Source organism: Phoxinus phoxinus (genome assembly GCF_949152265.1).
Source record: "Phoxinus phoxinus genome assembly, chromosome: 13".
Classification (NCBI taxonomy): domain Eukaryota; kingdom Metazoa; phylum Chordata; class Actinopteri; order Cypriniformes; family Leuciscidae; genus Phoxinus; species Phoxinus phoxinus.
The window spans coordinates 3,891,243-3,909,100 of NC_136888.1; the positions used below are offsets into that span (position 1 = coordinate 3,891,243).

At 38.3% G+C, this 17,858-nt stretch overlaps 1 protein-coding gene across 1 annotated transcript in view; it reads right to left on the reverse strand.

Annotated features, from left to right (window-relative positions):
• The window catches only part of aqr (aquarius intron-binding spliceosomal factor), an 87,345-nt gene that overhangs the window by 36,346 nt on the left and 33,141 nt on the right, over positions 1-17,858 (reverse strand). Inside the window, exons 16-24 of the mRNA XM_079633050.1 lie at positions 15,799-15,940; positions 12,586-12,764; positions 11,499-11,666; positions 10,673-10,842; positions 5,368-5,609; positions 3,144-3,287; positions 2,973-3,042; positions 1,655-1,765; positions 1,331-1,440 (exon numbers count right to left, since the gene is read on the reverse strand). Coding sequence (XP_079489176.1) covers positions 1,331-1,440; positions 1,655-1,765; positions 2,973-3,042; positions 3,144-3,287; positions 5,368-5,609; positions 10,673-10,842; positions 11,499-11,666; positions 12,586-12,764; positions 15,799-15,940 — 1,336 coding nt within the window. The remainder of the gene's footprint in view (positions 1-1,330; positions 1,441-1,654; positions 1,766-2,972; positions 3,043-3,143; positions 3,288-5,367; positions 5,610-10,672; positions 10,843-11,498; positions 11,667-12,585; positions 12,765-15,798; positions 15,941-17,858) is intronic.

Below are 17,858 nucleotides of genomic sequence, written 5' to 3' on the forward strand. Positions count from 1 at the left end.
AGTGAGTGAGTGAGTGAGTGAGTGAGTGAGTGAGTGAGTGAGTACGTGATGACTGGTCGGGAAGCAACGTGTAGTCTGACATGTTTCTTGTCCACGACACAACAATTTTTTAGGAGTCAAAATGGCGTAATCTGACACAGTGACTATCATAACAGACAAAAAAAGTGTAATCTGAACCAGACGTAACACAGACAAGACACTTGCACACAGACTCTCCCGGTGCTCGCTGTGTCACGCATCAAATTACTATTCACAAACTGTAAAGTTCATCCAAAACTGGTTAGTTCATCCAAAAATGTAACTTCTGCATTTACTCACTCTCATTTTGTTTCCGCGTGTGACGCAAGCATTTAACATTGTGAATCTGTTCATCATATAAAGCCAATGCGTCTCTTCAGAAGACTAGGAAATGGATTATTTTCACGATGCCTTTATGACATTTTTTTGGATCTTTTAGGTTTTAGAGGAATGAACTTTAAATGGAGGGACAGGTTTCATAAACAGGGGGACAGGTTTCATGAAAATATCTTCATTTGTGTTTGGAAGTTGAATGAAAATCGTATAGGTTTGAAATGAGAACACAGTGACAGAATTTATAAATTTGGATGAATTATACCTTATAAATACAGTAAACTGAGCCTTGGATAAAACTAACTCTATATGGCGAATCATATCGTTTACATCAACAATACATATCACGATATAACACCCCTAGTATCAAACGCTTCCTCTTGTTTTGTTCAAAAGTCATCTTTCTGAGTGATTCACTGTCAGATATTCATTTGTGAATCCAACCACAGGAGTCATGCTGTATGTGTGTTAGTTTTAAAGGCATGATGTGCAGAGGTGGATGTTGTGACACTGATGTCACATACAGTATTGCACAGGCATTTTCATTTTTTTCTCATTCTGCAAAGTAGCTAAGCTCACAGGTTCACTAAAGCATGCTGAGAAGTCGTGTTGAAAATAAACCTGAGCCACAGTTTCTAACATTAGGATTCTTCAGACTCTTCAAAGCATATATTTTCACACACTTTTTGCTTTTAAATCGATCGTTATTTTGCTGTTTAGGAATAATTATCCTGCTTTTTCCTTATTACCCAAGAAACTAGGCAGGTCATAGGTCAAACGTGAGTGTTATTTGATGTCAATAGAGGATTTTTCCAATTAAAAGGTCTTTTTGGATTAGAAAGGACCTTTTGACTTTTCATAGTAAATGGTTTAAAACATCAGGGAAAACTGCTTCCTCATGAGAAGTCTACAGTAAATCAGAATTGATTTGGCCAACAGAACCGTTAAGTGTGCGCGTGTGTGTGTGTGTACTGTGTACCTGCTGAAATCTTTCTCAGTCTCTAGCTCTTCCTCTCCATGGCCCATACGCAGAAGGTGACGTTCATCGATGTCCAACGCCATAATTTTCTCAAACAGCTGGTTCAGAGCCTGACCAATAAACACACACACATCCAGAAAATAAATACATGACTATATCTTGTCCATTGTTTATTTCATTATATATTTTAAATAGTTTTAACTCAGATGTAACTTCAATTTCTGGTAGATGTTGAGGAAACGCTAATTGTAGTTGAATGCTAAAGCTTTGAGTTTGGTGAACACGGCGTGATGCATTCCCTCAGTAACGGTGTCGGTCGCGCACCTGATTGGAGTGTGTGACGATAAGCGTTCTCTGCTCGGGGAAGTTGTGGTACAGGTTGGAGATGATCTGAACAGCCACGTCTGTTTTTCCTGTGCCGGGAGGACCAACAACCTACAGCCGAGGGAAACAACATTCAGATGATTTGATGAAAGATTTTAAAAAGAGATGCTGATGATCTTTCCCTGTCAGAGCTGACAGTCCTTCAGCACATGTGGAGGTTTTAGACAGAAAGCCCTACTACATTTACATAAACACACAGACACTTAAATTACAGATTCAAAACCAGCTGATATACGAGTGACCGCAGTGAGAGACTGACATCTTTCTGGGAGGATAATACTGTACTGGTCAAAAGTTTGGAATAATTACGATTTTGTTTTTGAAAGAAGTTTCTGCATTTATTTGATTAAAAATACAGTAAAAACAGTAATATTGTGAAATATTATTACAATTTAAAATAACTGTTTTCTATGGGAATATATTGTGAAATGTAATTTATTCCTGGGATCAAAGCTGAATTTTCAGCATCATTACTCCAGTCTTCAGTGTCACATGATCCTTCAGAATCATTCTAATATGATGATTTGCTGCTCAAGAAATATTTCTGATTATCAATGTTGAAAAGAGTTGTTTTTTTATTTAAAATTTTTGTGGAAAACATGATATACTACCGTTCAACAACAAAGGAAAGGTACTTCTCTCAGAAAAGATAAAGATACTTTTAGATGTTTAATTGCTATTTGGAGCATTGGGATCGCTAGACGAGGGCTTAATGAACTCATTTTTGTGAAAACCTAAAAAATCGACCAAAATGCTTCACTTGTTTTGCCTCCAGCTTAGCCAGTGCGCACTCAGACTCATCTTGCCAGGACCGGTCACATAATTATAAAAAAATGGCAGGTTTTTTTTGGTATCGAATATCGATATTTTTAAAGGCATCATATTGAAGTTAGAAATTCCAGTGTTATGACAACACTATTAAAAACCTTAATTATTGCATTTTTTTGAATGGTAGAGTAATCCATAAGGAGGTCAATTAAAAGAACAGGAAGAAAAAATAAATATAAATAAAAAGTGTAGTAAGTGATTTGCGTCACACTTTATTTTAAGGTGTCCTTGTTGCAGCGTTATTATATATTTAAGTACTGAGTAATACTAAGCAACTACATGTACTTACTATAAGGTTAGGGTAGGATTAGGGTTTGGTCGAGGGTTAGTTGCATCTAATTATGCATCATTTACTGTTATTACTATGGTAAATACATGCTACATATGTAACAAGGACACTGTAAAATAAAATGTTACCGTGATTTCTCACCATAGTAAGGCCTGGCTGCATCCCTGCACGAATGGCTTCAATCTGGGTGGGTGTAAACTGGATGGTGTTTCTGTTGAAGTGGACAGAAATGTCAATCTTTGCAGAGCAGCCATTGTGTTTATACAGACATGCATTCTGCATCTAGCTGGAGAGATCGGGTCCTCCACGCACCGCTTGGGCTGGTTGTAGGGATACGGGCCCCTGTTGGGGATCACATGAGGCTCCACCACCAGCGTCTGATCTTCCTCACCCCGTCTCTCCTCCTCGTTTGCTTTACGCTTCTTAGCCTTCACAGTCTGCACAGGGAATCGAATTCTGGCAGAGAAGAGACTCACAATTTCAATAAACCTTGTACAAATAGTCCACATACACTGTCTACCGTTCAAAAGTCATATTGTGAAATATTATTACAATTTCAAAATAACGATTTTTATATATATATATATATATATATATATATACATATATACACACACACACACACACACACACACACACACACACACACACACAGTCAAACCTAAATGTATTCAGACACCTTCAACATTTCTCACATTATCACAGTTTATTTGCTATAGTTTAGAAAATGGTAATAAAATATGACAAGAACTCAGAGTTATGAACTCATTTCACTGTTTTTGTCCATCCTTCTGTCTCACAGATGAATTATGTTGATAATTATTAGTCCCCAATTTGTATACATTTTACTGGTAGTCACTTTATGGAGAATTTTTGGGTATAATTTGCTTTCCTCACTTAGATAAATGAACTATAGTGTCCTGCACCCACTAGTAAAAAAATTATAAAAAAATGATATCTGGTGTCTGAATAATTTGAGTGTGTGTGTGTGTGTGTGTGTGTGTGTGTGTGTGTGTGTGTGTGTATATATTAGGAGTGTAACGGTTCACAAAATTCACGGTTCAGTTCGATACGATACACTGTACGATACATTTTCGATACAGCAAAAAGAAAGAAATGCCAGAGAAATTAAAACTAACATCATAAAGTATGATAATTTTTTACTTTGAGCAATGATGAGCTATACTTGACTCTTCTTAGGAGCATATCAAACAAAAACAGCTCCTTGAAAAAATGTAATGTAATATTGTAGTAGTTATAAACAGGTTTATTTTAGTTCAGATTAACATTTGAGGGCAGCAATTTTATTCATAATGTCGAAATAAAACCGACGAAATGTTACTTGAAAGCATTATAGCTTTTACTATTCCTGCCAAACTTCCATGGTTGCAGTGAGTGTCACTACAGTAAATCCATGATGAATGTTGCGGATCTGTGGACACTGGGTAGTTCCTTCACGGCACAATGTGTCTCCCGGTCTCCACGTCAGCGCTGTTCGATCCGTTAATAACGGAGAAATGTGAATGTTTCTCACTAGATCTCGCAGCGATAATATTTCTTCATTGGAGAATTCAAATGCTTTCTTTACTAGATCTCTTGTGTAGTAACAGTGTCGCTTGATCAAGATCAGCTCACGCTGCATTGGTCCAAACCGATAAACGATGTAGCGAAGTTTCATTCTGCTTTCATTACGTTTGCCATTTGATGTTGGGCAATGTTGTGGTCGCGCCAGCGCCTCTTACATTATGAGCGGTTCAACACGGTTCAATACAAATACGTGTATCGTTACACCCCTAATATATATATATACAGGGTGCGATTTGTGAAAAAAACAGAGGGGGGGATGTTTTGAAACATTTTTATTCATAAAAATAAATCATGCAACGTGAACTTTATCACTGCATTTGCAGGAAATGTAAGATCTTTTTTCTTATTAACTCATGAAGCAGCCTAACGCAATATTTTTACTCTAATAGCGTATCTTTCCCCACAATTTTTCCACAGAACTGTGATCATGAAATAACGTTAACTTTACATCGTGATGCTGAGCTACAGTGAAATGATAGAAAAGACAGATGCATTATCTGTGTTAGCAATTCGCCTCATTCGCGTGAACTGGAAGCGCGAATGAGGCTATAAGTACGGCGCCACGCTAACCGCCTCATTCGCGCCGCAGGACCTCTAGCCGTGCGTAAACGCGTCTTTACATTGACTTAACATTGAAATCACTCGCGCCAGACGCTCAAGAGTGAGTGAGTAATCATTTTAAAATAAAATTGACTTTAATCAAACCACGGATCCGTGATAAGTTTTGTGATCCGTCTCGCCACTATGTAGTAGCACTATGATCACTTTGAGGGGGGGATAAATTTATCCCCACCGGGGATAAAAATAATTAAGCAGAGGCAGGGATACATTGACCAGAAAGGGGGAAATCCCACGCATCCCCCCCGGCAAATCGCACCCTGTATATATATATATATATATATACACACATCTCATTTGTAGCATTTATCCAATAATGCCCATTTCTGACCTGAACGGCGGGACCTGTCGAGCGGGGTCTTCCTCGGACACCTTCACCGTGAGATTGGGGAAGCAGGACTTCAGGTGCTCGATGGACAGGAAGGTGTCGTTGAAGTCCAGGGAGGAGATCTGATTAGGCATCTTTGAGTAATGGGCACTACCAGGGTCTCCGTAACCCAGGATGATGTCGTGAAGCCAGTCGGGAACCACACACTCTGTGTTCATGAGGTTACGAATGGTCTCAAGCACAGCCTGCAAGCAACAAGGAAATATTGTTTGATAATTGTGGATGATTGGACCACTAATTTAGATGATGTTTAAATGGGAATATATAATTCCTGTCTGATTGGCTGGTTCTTGTTTTATATTTTCCATTTTAATGTTGGTTAACGTTTAGGTACTTGTGTTTTGTCATTTTATTAGATTGTTTAAAAAAAATGTCTGTGTAGTTTTTATATATTTTTATTTCAGTTTTTAGTTTTAGTAAATTGAGTACTTAAAGGGATAGTTCACCGAAATGTTTTAATTCTGTCATTATTCACTTTCGTTCATCTTCGTAACAAAAATGAATACATTTTAAATGAAATCTGAGAGATTAAACTTAGGCTTTTATTCACATATAAATAATGATCAAAGTCAAACAAAGTTTAAAGCATTTAAATTGGATCACAGAAGCTGAAGTATTGATGATTAAGCTTTAGTTTATGTTCGCAGAATAATGTTTATATGTGAATAAAAGTCTACATTAAATGTGTCCGTCATGTAAGGCGATCGTGTCTCTACAGAAGACTTGGATTAAAACGCTTTATTTCATAAGGATTTATTTCACGACCTCTTTATCAACGTTTTGAAGTGTCAGAGTTTTGGGACAATAGACTTTCAATGGACGGACAGAAATCACTTAGATTTCATCATTTGTGTTTCAAAGTTGAACAAAAGTCTACAAGAGGATGAGAAAATTGACAATTTTAATTTTTGGATGAACCAACCCTTTAAACTATTAAAAATAAATATTGCTTTGGCAACTACCGGTAACTATACAAAATATATATATAAAAAAATTATATATTTTTGTTAAAGGATAATTCCGGTATTTAACACCTTGAGTCTATATTGTAGTTTGTTTTGGATGAACAAGAGTGGTGGACAACATTTTTTTGACAATGGTTCCTGTCTCGAGTTTTTGACTATAAAAGAATTGGCCATGGACCCATTTAACATTGGAGTCAATGGCCATGTCCGAAAATGTCATTAAAACAGCCAATAATGTTCGTTTACAAAACTGTTAAACTCACCGAGTGATTAGTGATGTTCGTTGATGATTATAAACAATATATCGTCGCAATATATGATTCCAATCCGTTTATTTTGCTATAGTGGAACTATTTTTTCAGACACTTCACAACCGTGTAACTTCCGCTCAATATTTGAATCTGAAGCGTTAGCACACTCCCGACCACTTGATGGCGATAACCGATGTTTATGTCTCGCGGGACACTCACGGTCACAGTCGAGTTCAACTTCATATTGCACTGGTCAGTGGTCACGTCTTTCAATATTTTCAAGGTTTTGTTTGTTTATTTCGCTTACTCTCCCGGGGCACAGTTGCTCTGCTCGCTAGCCTTATGAGAAACGGAAGCGAGCAAAAAGACTACATCGACCAAATGTAAACAGCCCCCTTTCCGTTTCCGGTAGCGCATTTATATTAACGAGTAAGTTACTCAGTCCTTCAACAGAATTCAATGGGATTTTACAAAATGACGAATAAAACACGACAGACACTGTATTTCGCAACACTTTTTGTTTCTGGAACATCAACTAACATCACTAATCACTCGGTGAGTTGCACAGTTTTGTTGCACAGTTTTGCAACATTTTGTTTTAATGACATTTTCGGACATGCCCATTGACTCCCATGTTAAATGGGTCCATGGCCAATTCTATTATAGTCAAAAACTCGAGAGAGGAACCATTGTCAAAAAAATGTTGTCCACCACTCTTGTTCATCCAAAACAAACTACAATATAGACTCAAGGTGTTAAATACCGGAATTATCCTTTAATTGAAATAAGTTAAATCAAATTTAGTAAGTTAAATAATTTAATTTCAGTTAATACTACTTCAATTAACAAACCTTGTTTTTTATACTTTTAGCTTTAGTTAGCGATAACCACACACTGGTCAGCGGTCTGGTAGTGTGAGTCCAGTGTAGGGTTGGGTATCGGTTGGGTTTTATCCGATACCAGTACCTACTCTGTATTTTTTAAACGGTTCCGGTGCTTAAACGGTTCTTGAACCGGTACTTAAGCGAAACCGCACACACTTTGTCACAAAATAATACCCTTTTATTTACAGGGCCAAACTGGACACAATATTAACTTAAATATTTAAATATTTTCTGATTTCTGATTAAATGAAAAGTGCTGTTTAATAGGCTATTGATGTAAAACATTAACAAAACAAAACAAAGTTAAGATCAACATTTTGTCTTCACATATTATGACTTTTAATTTAAAGGGGTCATGACATGAGAAACCAAATTTGCCTTGATCTTTTGGTATATAAGAGGTCTTTGTACCATTAAAACGTCCTGCAAGTTTCATAGCTTAAGACGTCCTCCCCATTATAAACGAATCATTTATTTAATCAAGCTCTAAATACAGCTCGTTCTGGATCCATGGTAAGAAGTGACGTCACGGTACGAAGTGACGTACCAGCGTTTGCATATGACCGCCTCCAGAACAAGACAACTACGCTTTAAGCGCAAGACAACTACGCTCATTTCGTATCATTGTCGCGCCCGCGCGCTGCGCGCCTCAAGTGTTCAGTCGACGGACAGCGAGTGGGTCTGTGTACAGGGAAATTACGATGCCACAGATGTGCTGTTCCTGGCTGTGGACAAACAACATCTGTGAATACGCTGCGAAAGATCCAGTCGTCAGGGAAAAATGGATGCACTTTATTTTTTGCGGACGTCTCTCAGTCACGGCAGTGTTAGTTTAAGCGTTTGTTCTGAAGGATGACTGTTTTGAGAACAAATCCCAAAATGATGCTGGCTTTGCCAGAAAACTGTTGCTCAAAGATAAGTCCGTGCCGACTATTCTGGGCTCAACAACGACGACGCAAACTGTAAGTAATGTATTTAAAACTTTAAACTACTTTTTAAATACGCTGAATCCGCAATGTTCTGGCTGGGGGCGTTAATAATTGATGCATAGTCACTGACGTTAGCCAATCATAACAGTGGGCGTTAACACTGAACTCTTAAAGGGGAAACACCCCCAAAACAGACTGTTTGACTCTGAGGATGAGAAACAGGGTGGGAAAAGGTCATAAATCACTACATTTTAAAAGTTTTTTGTAAAAAAAACTATAGTAATACTATAATTGCACCTAAGGGAACATAATAATAAAATAAAAAAACCCATGTCATGACCCCTTTAAGCAGAGAAATATCTGACACTGAGCAGAAAAACTGAACATATAAAGAAGTGTTGGAACTTTGTTAAAACATTTTGCACACGTTGTCACTCTGTTGAATGGCAACGGTGTTTGCTAGCCTACTTGATATGCAAGACTTGCAGTTGGCATTAAAACAGGCCTAATAGACTGACCCGAAGAGGAACGGCTGCTGTTATCATCATCTGTGATGTCCCGACGCGATCACACTAAATGTGTCTCTAGAACACGCAATGGGTCCTATCTTGCACCCAGCGCAATTGACTTTGAACACCGACGCATGTATCATTCCTATTTTGCACCCGCGCACAGCGGACTTTTCCCTCCACAGACGCACGTCGGTAAATTAGGAAATGAACTTGCGCTCGCGGGGGCGGTTCAGCGCAAAGAGGAGTGTGTTCCGGCGCAAAACTTCCATGGTGCTATTTTCCAGTTTTAGAAAGCAATTGCGCCATTGACCAGGAAAAAAACTGTCTAAAGACAGTGGCGCTTTGCGCGTTAGTGATATGGTATTTTAAGGGCGCGTGCATGGCCATAATGTTAACGCGCATCCACTTTGATTCTCTAATATAAACAGATGCAGCAGTTTTCATTTTTGCAAATCATACATTATTACAAGGAAAAATATTAACACACAAGGGAAATCATTGTTGTGTCCGTGAAGATGTGAAAAAGATCTATCTAGATAAAAAAAATAAAAAAATCTAGATTAGGCTACACATTTACTATACGCATGTTTAACCGAAGCTAATTTGGGTGGGTTTCTCCCATCACCCCCAATGTCACTTCTCTGTGTTTTACGGCCCTGACGAGAACGTCGGTTTCCTCGGCTGTGAACTGCTCCTGGCGCGCGCTGGCAAATCCGCCGTTATAATAGCAATCCGCCATGAAACAAGCGCGTCTGCTCTTAAAGGGAATGTGAGAGGACGCTCTGATTGGTTTATTTCACGTTACGCCCAAACCACACCTATGAATAATGAAGCTACTTCAGACCAACCTATTTTAGATTTGCGTCGGGCGCAAGAGTCATTTATCCCGCTGGGAAAATAGCAACAGCGCCGGGATCCGCCCACAAAGTTACTTGCGCTTTGCACTTTGACACTTGCGTTTCAGATCGTTAAAATAGGGCCCAATGTGTTTATCGTGTAATTTATACGCGAAAAGTTTTTACGTGCATAGGATACGCATGGGTTGGTTAGGGTAGGTTTAGTAGTGGTGTGGGGTGCGTGTGTGTTACCAGTTTGGGTAGAATTAGTGGTGTGGGGTGCGTGTGTGTTACACGCAATGAAGTGGGTAGGCTAAAAAACTGCGTATCATATACGCAAAAATAGAGACAACTGGCAGCTGGTGAACTTGGACGTTCGTCAAGCGTGTCAGAGGTTCTGGGTTCTAATCCGCATTCGTACTGTTTTTTTTCCTCATCAAAACCGATTATGCTCATCAGTGGTTGTATATCAAAGCAGGGACACGTTTGTGTGCATTATAGTTTGTGATTACACCGGAACAAATAGAGAGTCTCCGCAATCGGCGCGCGTCCGAGTGACAGTGCATGCGGTGTGCGCGAGGTGAAAACACTGTATCCGCGTGAAAACACTCTTATTTAACAAACGAACGAAACGAATGCTCTGCTGGTTAACTGGACTTGTTTTATTTATATGTATTGGAGCATTCGGGCCGCGAGATGTTTTACAGGGGCCAGTAAAAAAAAAGTCAGGCATCGAAATCAGGCACCGAAATTTTCGTTCTTATTCGGTCTGGTTACTACCGTTTATGTCGGAACCGGTTCCCTATTGGCACCGAGTTTCGGTACCCAACCCTAGTGCAGTGGCAGGAATATACAGGAGGAAGCGTCTGACCTTGAAGTTGTTCTCTTTGGGTTTGCGTCTCATGATAATATTGAAGGTCTCATAGGGGTCTTCGGCCCCGTTCTGGATGCTGTTGGTCATGTCCTGCTGGTACTGGTTAGCGTCGAGCCAAACCCGAAACGTCCTGGTGTCTCCTCTCAGTTTGGGCTTCGGATCAGGACCTGGACACAATAATCAATACATCACATCTTTGTATATAAAAACATACTTCCTGAAAGTCAAGTGAACAGAACATTTAATCTTGTAACAATACAAAGATTTTTAAAGTAATCTGTTTGACAATAATAAATCCATAAATCAGAGTCACAATGTAATCGAATGTGGCTTTGGATAAAAGCCTCTGCTAAATGAATAACTGTAATTGTAATGAAGGAAATACATATTCAGTAATCCGTCTAAATTGGGGATCATTTGTGTAAATAATTTGTCAAGTAAATTGACACTGAAATCACTGGAACAGAAATGACCAGCGATTCTAGACCACATTCCCAAGGTCCAGCAATGAGGACGGCCAGGGGTCAGTGTGAGAGAGAGAGATCTGGGCCAGCTAATGGATTTATCGCTCATCTTATCGGGTCAGAGCCGTGTTCATGGGCCGTGGGGATCTATCGCTCTCCTAGATTCAGAGCTTAAAGTGTCCTTCTCATTAGAAACAAAGCATTTATTTAATCAAGCTTCAAAAACAGCTCGTTTTGTTATTGAGTGACCGCGGGGCAAATACATCTGCTTATGACTTATGACTGAGAGTCAGTCTGCTGACCAAACGGCCGACAGAAACCGGCTCATAAGGTCCAGTGGAGTCAGTAAACGCTCGTACCCTCCTCGATGACGCGGCCCTTGTCGTCCAGCATGCCCTGCACCTCACAGCCTCTCACGTACACCAGCCCGGCCTGGTCCACGAACGGCTGCCGGCGCTCGAAGCGTGTGCCGTACGGCAGGTTGGGCCGCACCGTGATCAGGAAGCAGACGTCGTGTTTCCGCAGACCTGGAACAACCAGCCATGATGTGAAGAGATTGAAGGATGAAGGGAGCATAATCATTTTAACGTGCTGAAGAAATTGTGAGTGCCGTTTGTGTTTTTTTAGTTCATATTTTTCCGTTTTCATTTTATTCATTTATAAATTAATATACTTTATTTTCTTTTTTTATGCAGCATTTTGATGTATTTGTGTGTAATTTTGTAGAGCTTTTCATAATTAATACATTTTTAGCTAACTGTGACTTTGTATATGTACAGTTCTGAAATACATAACGCAGACCGTTTCCTCTGATAACTCTAAATTGTAATTTGGACTCATATTGACTAATATTTTCTGTAAAGCTGCTTCGAAATGTGTATTCTGAAAAGCGCTACACAAATAAATCTGAATTGAATTTTGTAATCTGTATTCATTTTATTAAATGTTGTTAATTACACTGTACATTTTTTTATATATATAGTTTACTACGTTTTTAGTTTATTTAGTTGGTAACACTTTACAATAATGTTCATCAGTTAACATTAGTAAACTACATTAGTTAACATGAACTAATAATGAACAGTACTTCTACAGCATTTATTAATCTTAGTTAATGTTAATTTCAGCATTTACTAAAAGGTTGTACTTGTTAACATTAGTTAATGCAGTGTGAACTAACATGAACAAACAGTGAACAGCTGTATTTTTAATAACTAACATTAACAAAGATTAACTAATACAGTAACAAATGTATTGATCATTGTTAGTTCAACACTAATGTTAACGAATTAACTTTATTGTAAAGTGTTACCATTTAGTACTTCAACTTAATCTAAACGAAACTGTTGCCTTGCCTAGATATTACTTCAGTTCAGCTCTGGCTTTGCTGGTGTGGTTTTTAAACGTGTTGTCAGTGTTTGCCGAGTCGGAGAAAGAGCCGTTTACCCTCCCACTCGTTTTTGATGTGATCCCGGATGTTGAGGTTGAGGGTGACGTCAGCACGGACGCGGGCCGGCCAGTTCTCCCCGATGTTGGGCTTGGCCACCTCCACAATAGAGAACGACAGGATGGTCTGAGCCATTCGAGCCCATCCTCCAAACACCACTCCTCCATACTCCGACTGCCTGGTGACAGAGCCCTCAACGTTAGCACAACACACACACAACATATGTGACCCTGGACCAGTCTGGAGCCGCACGGGTATATCTGTGGCAATCGCAACTATACATTGCATCGGTCAAAATTATCCATTTTTCTTTTATGCCAAAAATCATGAGGATATTAAGATCATGTTCCATGAAGATTTAGTAAATTTCCTACCGTAAATATATATAAAATAATAATTTGTGAGTGAATGCAGCACAATCGTGAACATAAATGCACAACTTCAAAGGAGATTTTCTCAATGTTTACATTTTTTTGCTCCTCAGATTCCAGATTTTCAATAGTTGTGTCTCAAACAAATATTGTCCTATCCTAACAAACCACACATCAATGGATCAATGCTGACCACAGCATTCAAAACACAATCAAGTCAATGCTGACCAGTGGTTGTCAAGCTTCAAGAAAGAAGAAAACACACAATCTCAAGTCTTCTGAAGTGAGAATATGGAGGTTATTCAGTGACGATCTCTGCAGTGGCTCTCAGCGAACCTGGCATGACACCACATCTGAATACATACATTTACATGAAGATTTTTATCAGCATATAATAACTTCTTGTCAAAGCTATCATATAACTTCAGAAGACTTACAGCAGAAACGGCACACAAATCATACGGACTTCTTTTACGGTGCTTTTTATCATTTCTGGAGTTTGACAGCGATTAATTTTTACTGGATATCAAAATTCTGCTAAACATCTGCTTTTGTGTTTCACAGCAGATCATGCGCTTAAGCCCTATTCGGAAGGGACTAGTGTAACATGGAGAGGTGGGGTAAAGTAATTATTACCAGAGCTTCTCTGTGATATTAGTCCCGTCCGAATGTGCATCTCAGTAATCATGACGGACAATGTCAGTAAAGATTACGGCGACTTTTACCATCAGTAAAAAGGTCCGGAAAAATGACCTCAGGTGATAGGCTACTAATCCTGTGCGAACAGACCCGCAGTAAATCTGTACATAAATATTTGTCATTTCCTGTTTAAAAGTAGTTTGGAGACGCTTGAAAAAGCCTGTGACAAGTCCGTGGCAAAACTCAAATGTTTTCCACTCACTTCAGATCAGAAAGAAGATCGAAAGCACTTGTTAGAGGCACGAAACATCTTTTAGCGTTAGTTAAGTGCCTATTACCAACACAATCTGAAGTTAATTAATACATCGTTCGACCGGACATAACCTATATATAAACATATATAAAACAGTTATACGTGTTTGTGCACGTGATATCAGGAAGCAACGTAGGCTAATACAATTACGCACATGCAACAGGAATGATGGCGGAGTGTAAATCGAGATACTCTCCCACTTCTGCTAGTTTTACTGAGATATCTTATCCTGTGCGAATTGGCCATTAATATTACAGATAGGGATGTCCCGATCAGGTTTTTTTGCCCTCGAGTCTGAGTCTGAGTCATTTGATTTTTGAGTATCTGCCGATACCGAGTCCCGATCCGATACTTCTATTATACATAAAAAAAGAACAAAAAAAAGAGTGAAAAAACAGATCCAGGATGTTCATATTTTTTATTTAATTCACCTTATTTCAACAACTCTGTTAACAAACAGAGCACTTCTGAGGTAGCTTGAACAATCAAATAATAAATAACAAATTATACACTTTTGGACTTAAGTGCAACAGTAAATATAAAAAAAGTCTAATATAAAAACAAATAGCACCTCAACTTAAAATTTCCGGCAGGCATGTAAACAAATAAAAAAATTAAAGTGCCACAGTGTTTGCTGCAAAGCCAGTAATGTGCTTTTAGGAACTGCACTCCTAACTCTTACTGTCATCACAGTAGTAGGTTTCACTGAAGGAAATGTATGTTTTTCTTAATGAAAACTAACATCTCTACATTGTCAGGTTTGAGCCTGTTTCTGTTCTCATCAAGGACGTTTGCAACGGCACTAAACGGCACTAAAAAGTCTTCCCACCTCTTGCAATGCCAAGTTTGCATACTTCACAGTTTGCTATGGCAATGTTGTTTTCATCAACTTTATAGTATCTCCACACCGCAGACATATTCGCGCTTTCAGCTTGCTTCCGTTTTCTACTTTGCCAATAACCAATAGCGTCTCTGCAAAAAAAAGTGACGTCATGCCGCACGCGTTGCTGTTTCTGTGTGGAGTCAAAAGGGCGCATAACTATAGATGTGTGTGTCAAAAAATAATGAATGAATATATATATATATATATATATATATATATATATATATATATATATATATATATATATATATATATATATATATAATGTATGTCCGAGTCCTGATCGGGAGGTTACGTCCGATTCCGATCGAGTCTGAAACAACGTGATCGGGCCCGATTTCCGATCACGTGATCGGATCTGGACATCCCTAATTACAGACGTCCTGTGGTAAAATTACATAACTCCATCTACCCTTGTAAAGTTAATCCCGTCCGAATAGTGCTTTAGATTCATACAGAATTAAAACAGAAAAGTTTGATGTGCCATTATAAACTGGCATAACTCCACTAGAGCCATGGATAACCATACTCCGCACACGCACGCCGGTGTGATAGCCGAAGCAAGCAAATGCCCATCGCGTATTCACTTCAACTCCAAAAACAATAAATGAGCTTCAGAATCGTAATGAGATCATTCACCAAGTGTGTGGCGTTTAGCAGCAATTATTATGGGATTTAACTGTATGATTCATAGATTACGTGCTCAGATGGATCACACACACAAGTCTTTAGAGGGGTTCTTACTTATAGACGAGTCACAACTTCCATTTAAACGACTGTCTAAATAGTCAATGAGTACATCCACATCGCAAACTATGGGTGAAAATATCGTGAAATTGTAATTTGGTGTTTGTTATGTATGCATTTGTTGTGATTTGGCTGTTACCTTGGCCAGTCTCTCTTGTAAAAGAGATTTTGAATCTCAATGGGACCTCCTGGTTAAATAAAGGTATAATAATGGGAAAGTGCCTTTTTTTTGTTAAGATGCAAAAAATGTTTCACAAACCATGGCTTCATCCGTAGTACAACGTCCTCGATGTCCTGGCGGATTTCATAGGTGGACTCGAGTCGGAAGAGGTTGAAGTTCCTCAGGAGGTAGTCGTGAAGGGTCAGAAACTGCAGGTTCAGCTTCGGAAGAGCTAAACAACCTTCAGATTCACACACAACAACAGCAGTTAGATGCTTTACTGAGTTTTTTACACCTAAAGCTTGAAATATAGTGATGAACCAAAATTAACTTTGCACACTGAAAATGCAAATGAAAAATTGTGTAATAACCAATTAATACAAATTTATTTAATAATCAACACTCAAATATAAACTTGTACATAAAAAAAAATTATATAAAAAAAATGTGATTGCACACAAGGCAGCTTTTACTTCAACTTTTTAATTAAATAATTATGTTTCTAGTGTTTTTAAAAAAATATATAAACATGTAAACCGTGTTAGTCAGCCCTCCAAAACGGCTTCGAACCCAAAATTATTTTTCAGCTAAACAAATATTCTCGGTTGCATCATTATTCAAATAATAGTTTCAAACCAGATATTACTACAAGAAAAGCTCAAACAAAAATAAATTCTGTCATTACATGCTCATCACTCCAAACACACAGAAAAGGGGGATTTTTATGCAGCTTTTTTTATAATTTGCAAAAATTGGCACCAATGGACTTGGGAATTATTGATGTCATATTTGGCACATATTCAAACATTTTCAGACCTTTCGGTGAGGGGAAGATTAGCAGGGAATAATTACTTGAATATGTGAATGAATGTTATATTAAAATTATAATTTATATGGGCGACTTATTATATTTTTTTGTATCTTTTGTGTTTGAAATACATGGTCACTATAAAACTGTTGTTGTTTGGAAAAGAGCTGATCATCCTCCAAAATGTCTCTTTTTGTGTTTTATGGAATGAATATAATATGAAAAAGAGTAAATACATTTTTTGTTACTTTATTTCCATTAATGCCAAGGTACAGTCAAACCAAAAATTAAGACACCAGATTTTTTTTTACTAGTGTGTGCAGGACACTATAGTTCATTTATGTAAGTGAGGAGAGCTAAATAAACTGACAAATTATACCCAAAAAATGCTTCATGAAGTGACTACCAGTAAAATTTATAAAAATGATTCAGACACTTTGACCTGATCATGTGTTTTTTCATTAATTGCTAATGCTCTTTTTACACACACACTGAACACAATGAAGCTTTGCTTGCTCACTGGTTGAGCTAAACTGGTATTATGTAATGGTGTAGTTAAATTTAACAGCTGACAGATATTCAACATAACTCATGTGTGAGACAGTCTAACAGAAGGACGGACAAAACCTGTCAAATATCCACTGATTTGATTTCACTTGTCATATTTTATTACCATTTTCTACTAAACTATAGCGAATAAACTGTGATAATGTGAGAAATGTTGAAGGAGTCTGAATACATGTAGGTTTTGACTGATATTAGGGCTGTCACTTTTGTGAAAAAATCCTTTTCGATTTTCGAGACATAAGTGTTCATTGAATCGATTGTAAAATCGATTTTCCATGTCTAAAGACGTTTCCATTTTCAACGCCAAATATAGGCCAATCCAATATTTCAATAATACAATATTTCTGATGATTTATTGGCATGAAATTTCGTGTACAATTACAAACAGGAGTGTAACATTCTCGAAAAGCCGAGTGGACTGCCATAACATCAATGAAAAACATTACTGCAGGCTTTAGCATGACTGTTTTCACCATTAGAAATGTCAAACAAATTTCACCTACGTAGCCTGTAGCCCGAGTCTGTAAGCTATCTGTAGCCTACGCTTGAAATTTTCTAAATACTGGCGACACCTTATGCAGAAGTAGGCTATCATTTGCTGTCATGTGTGTTTATCAGAACCTGCAGTTGCTGTGTGATGCGCGTTCGCTGCGGGCGTATCGTGACGAGCTGGACGCGCTATGAGAGAAAGCTTCTTTCAGACAGGGCACGGCATGCGCGGCGCTATGAGACCCATTCATTTCAATGGCTTGCTTGAGACATTCTGTTTTGTGAAAGCAGCTCT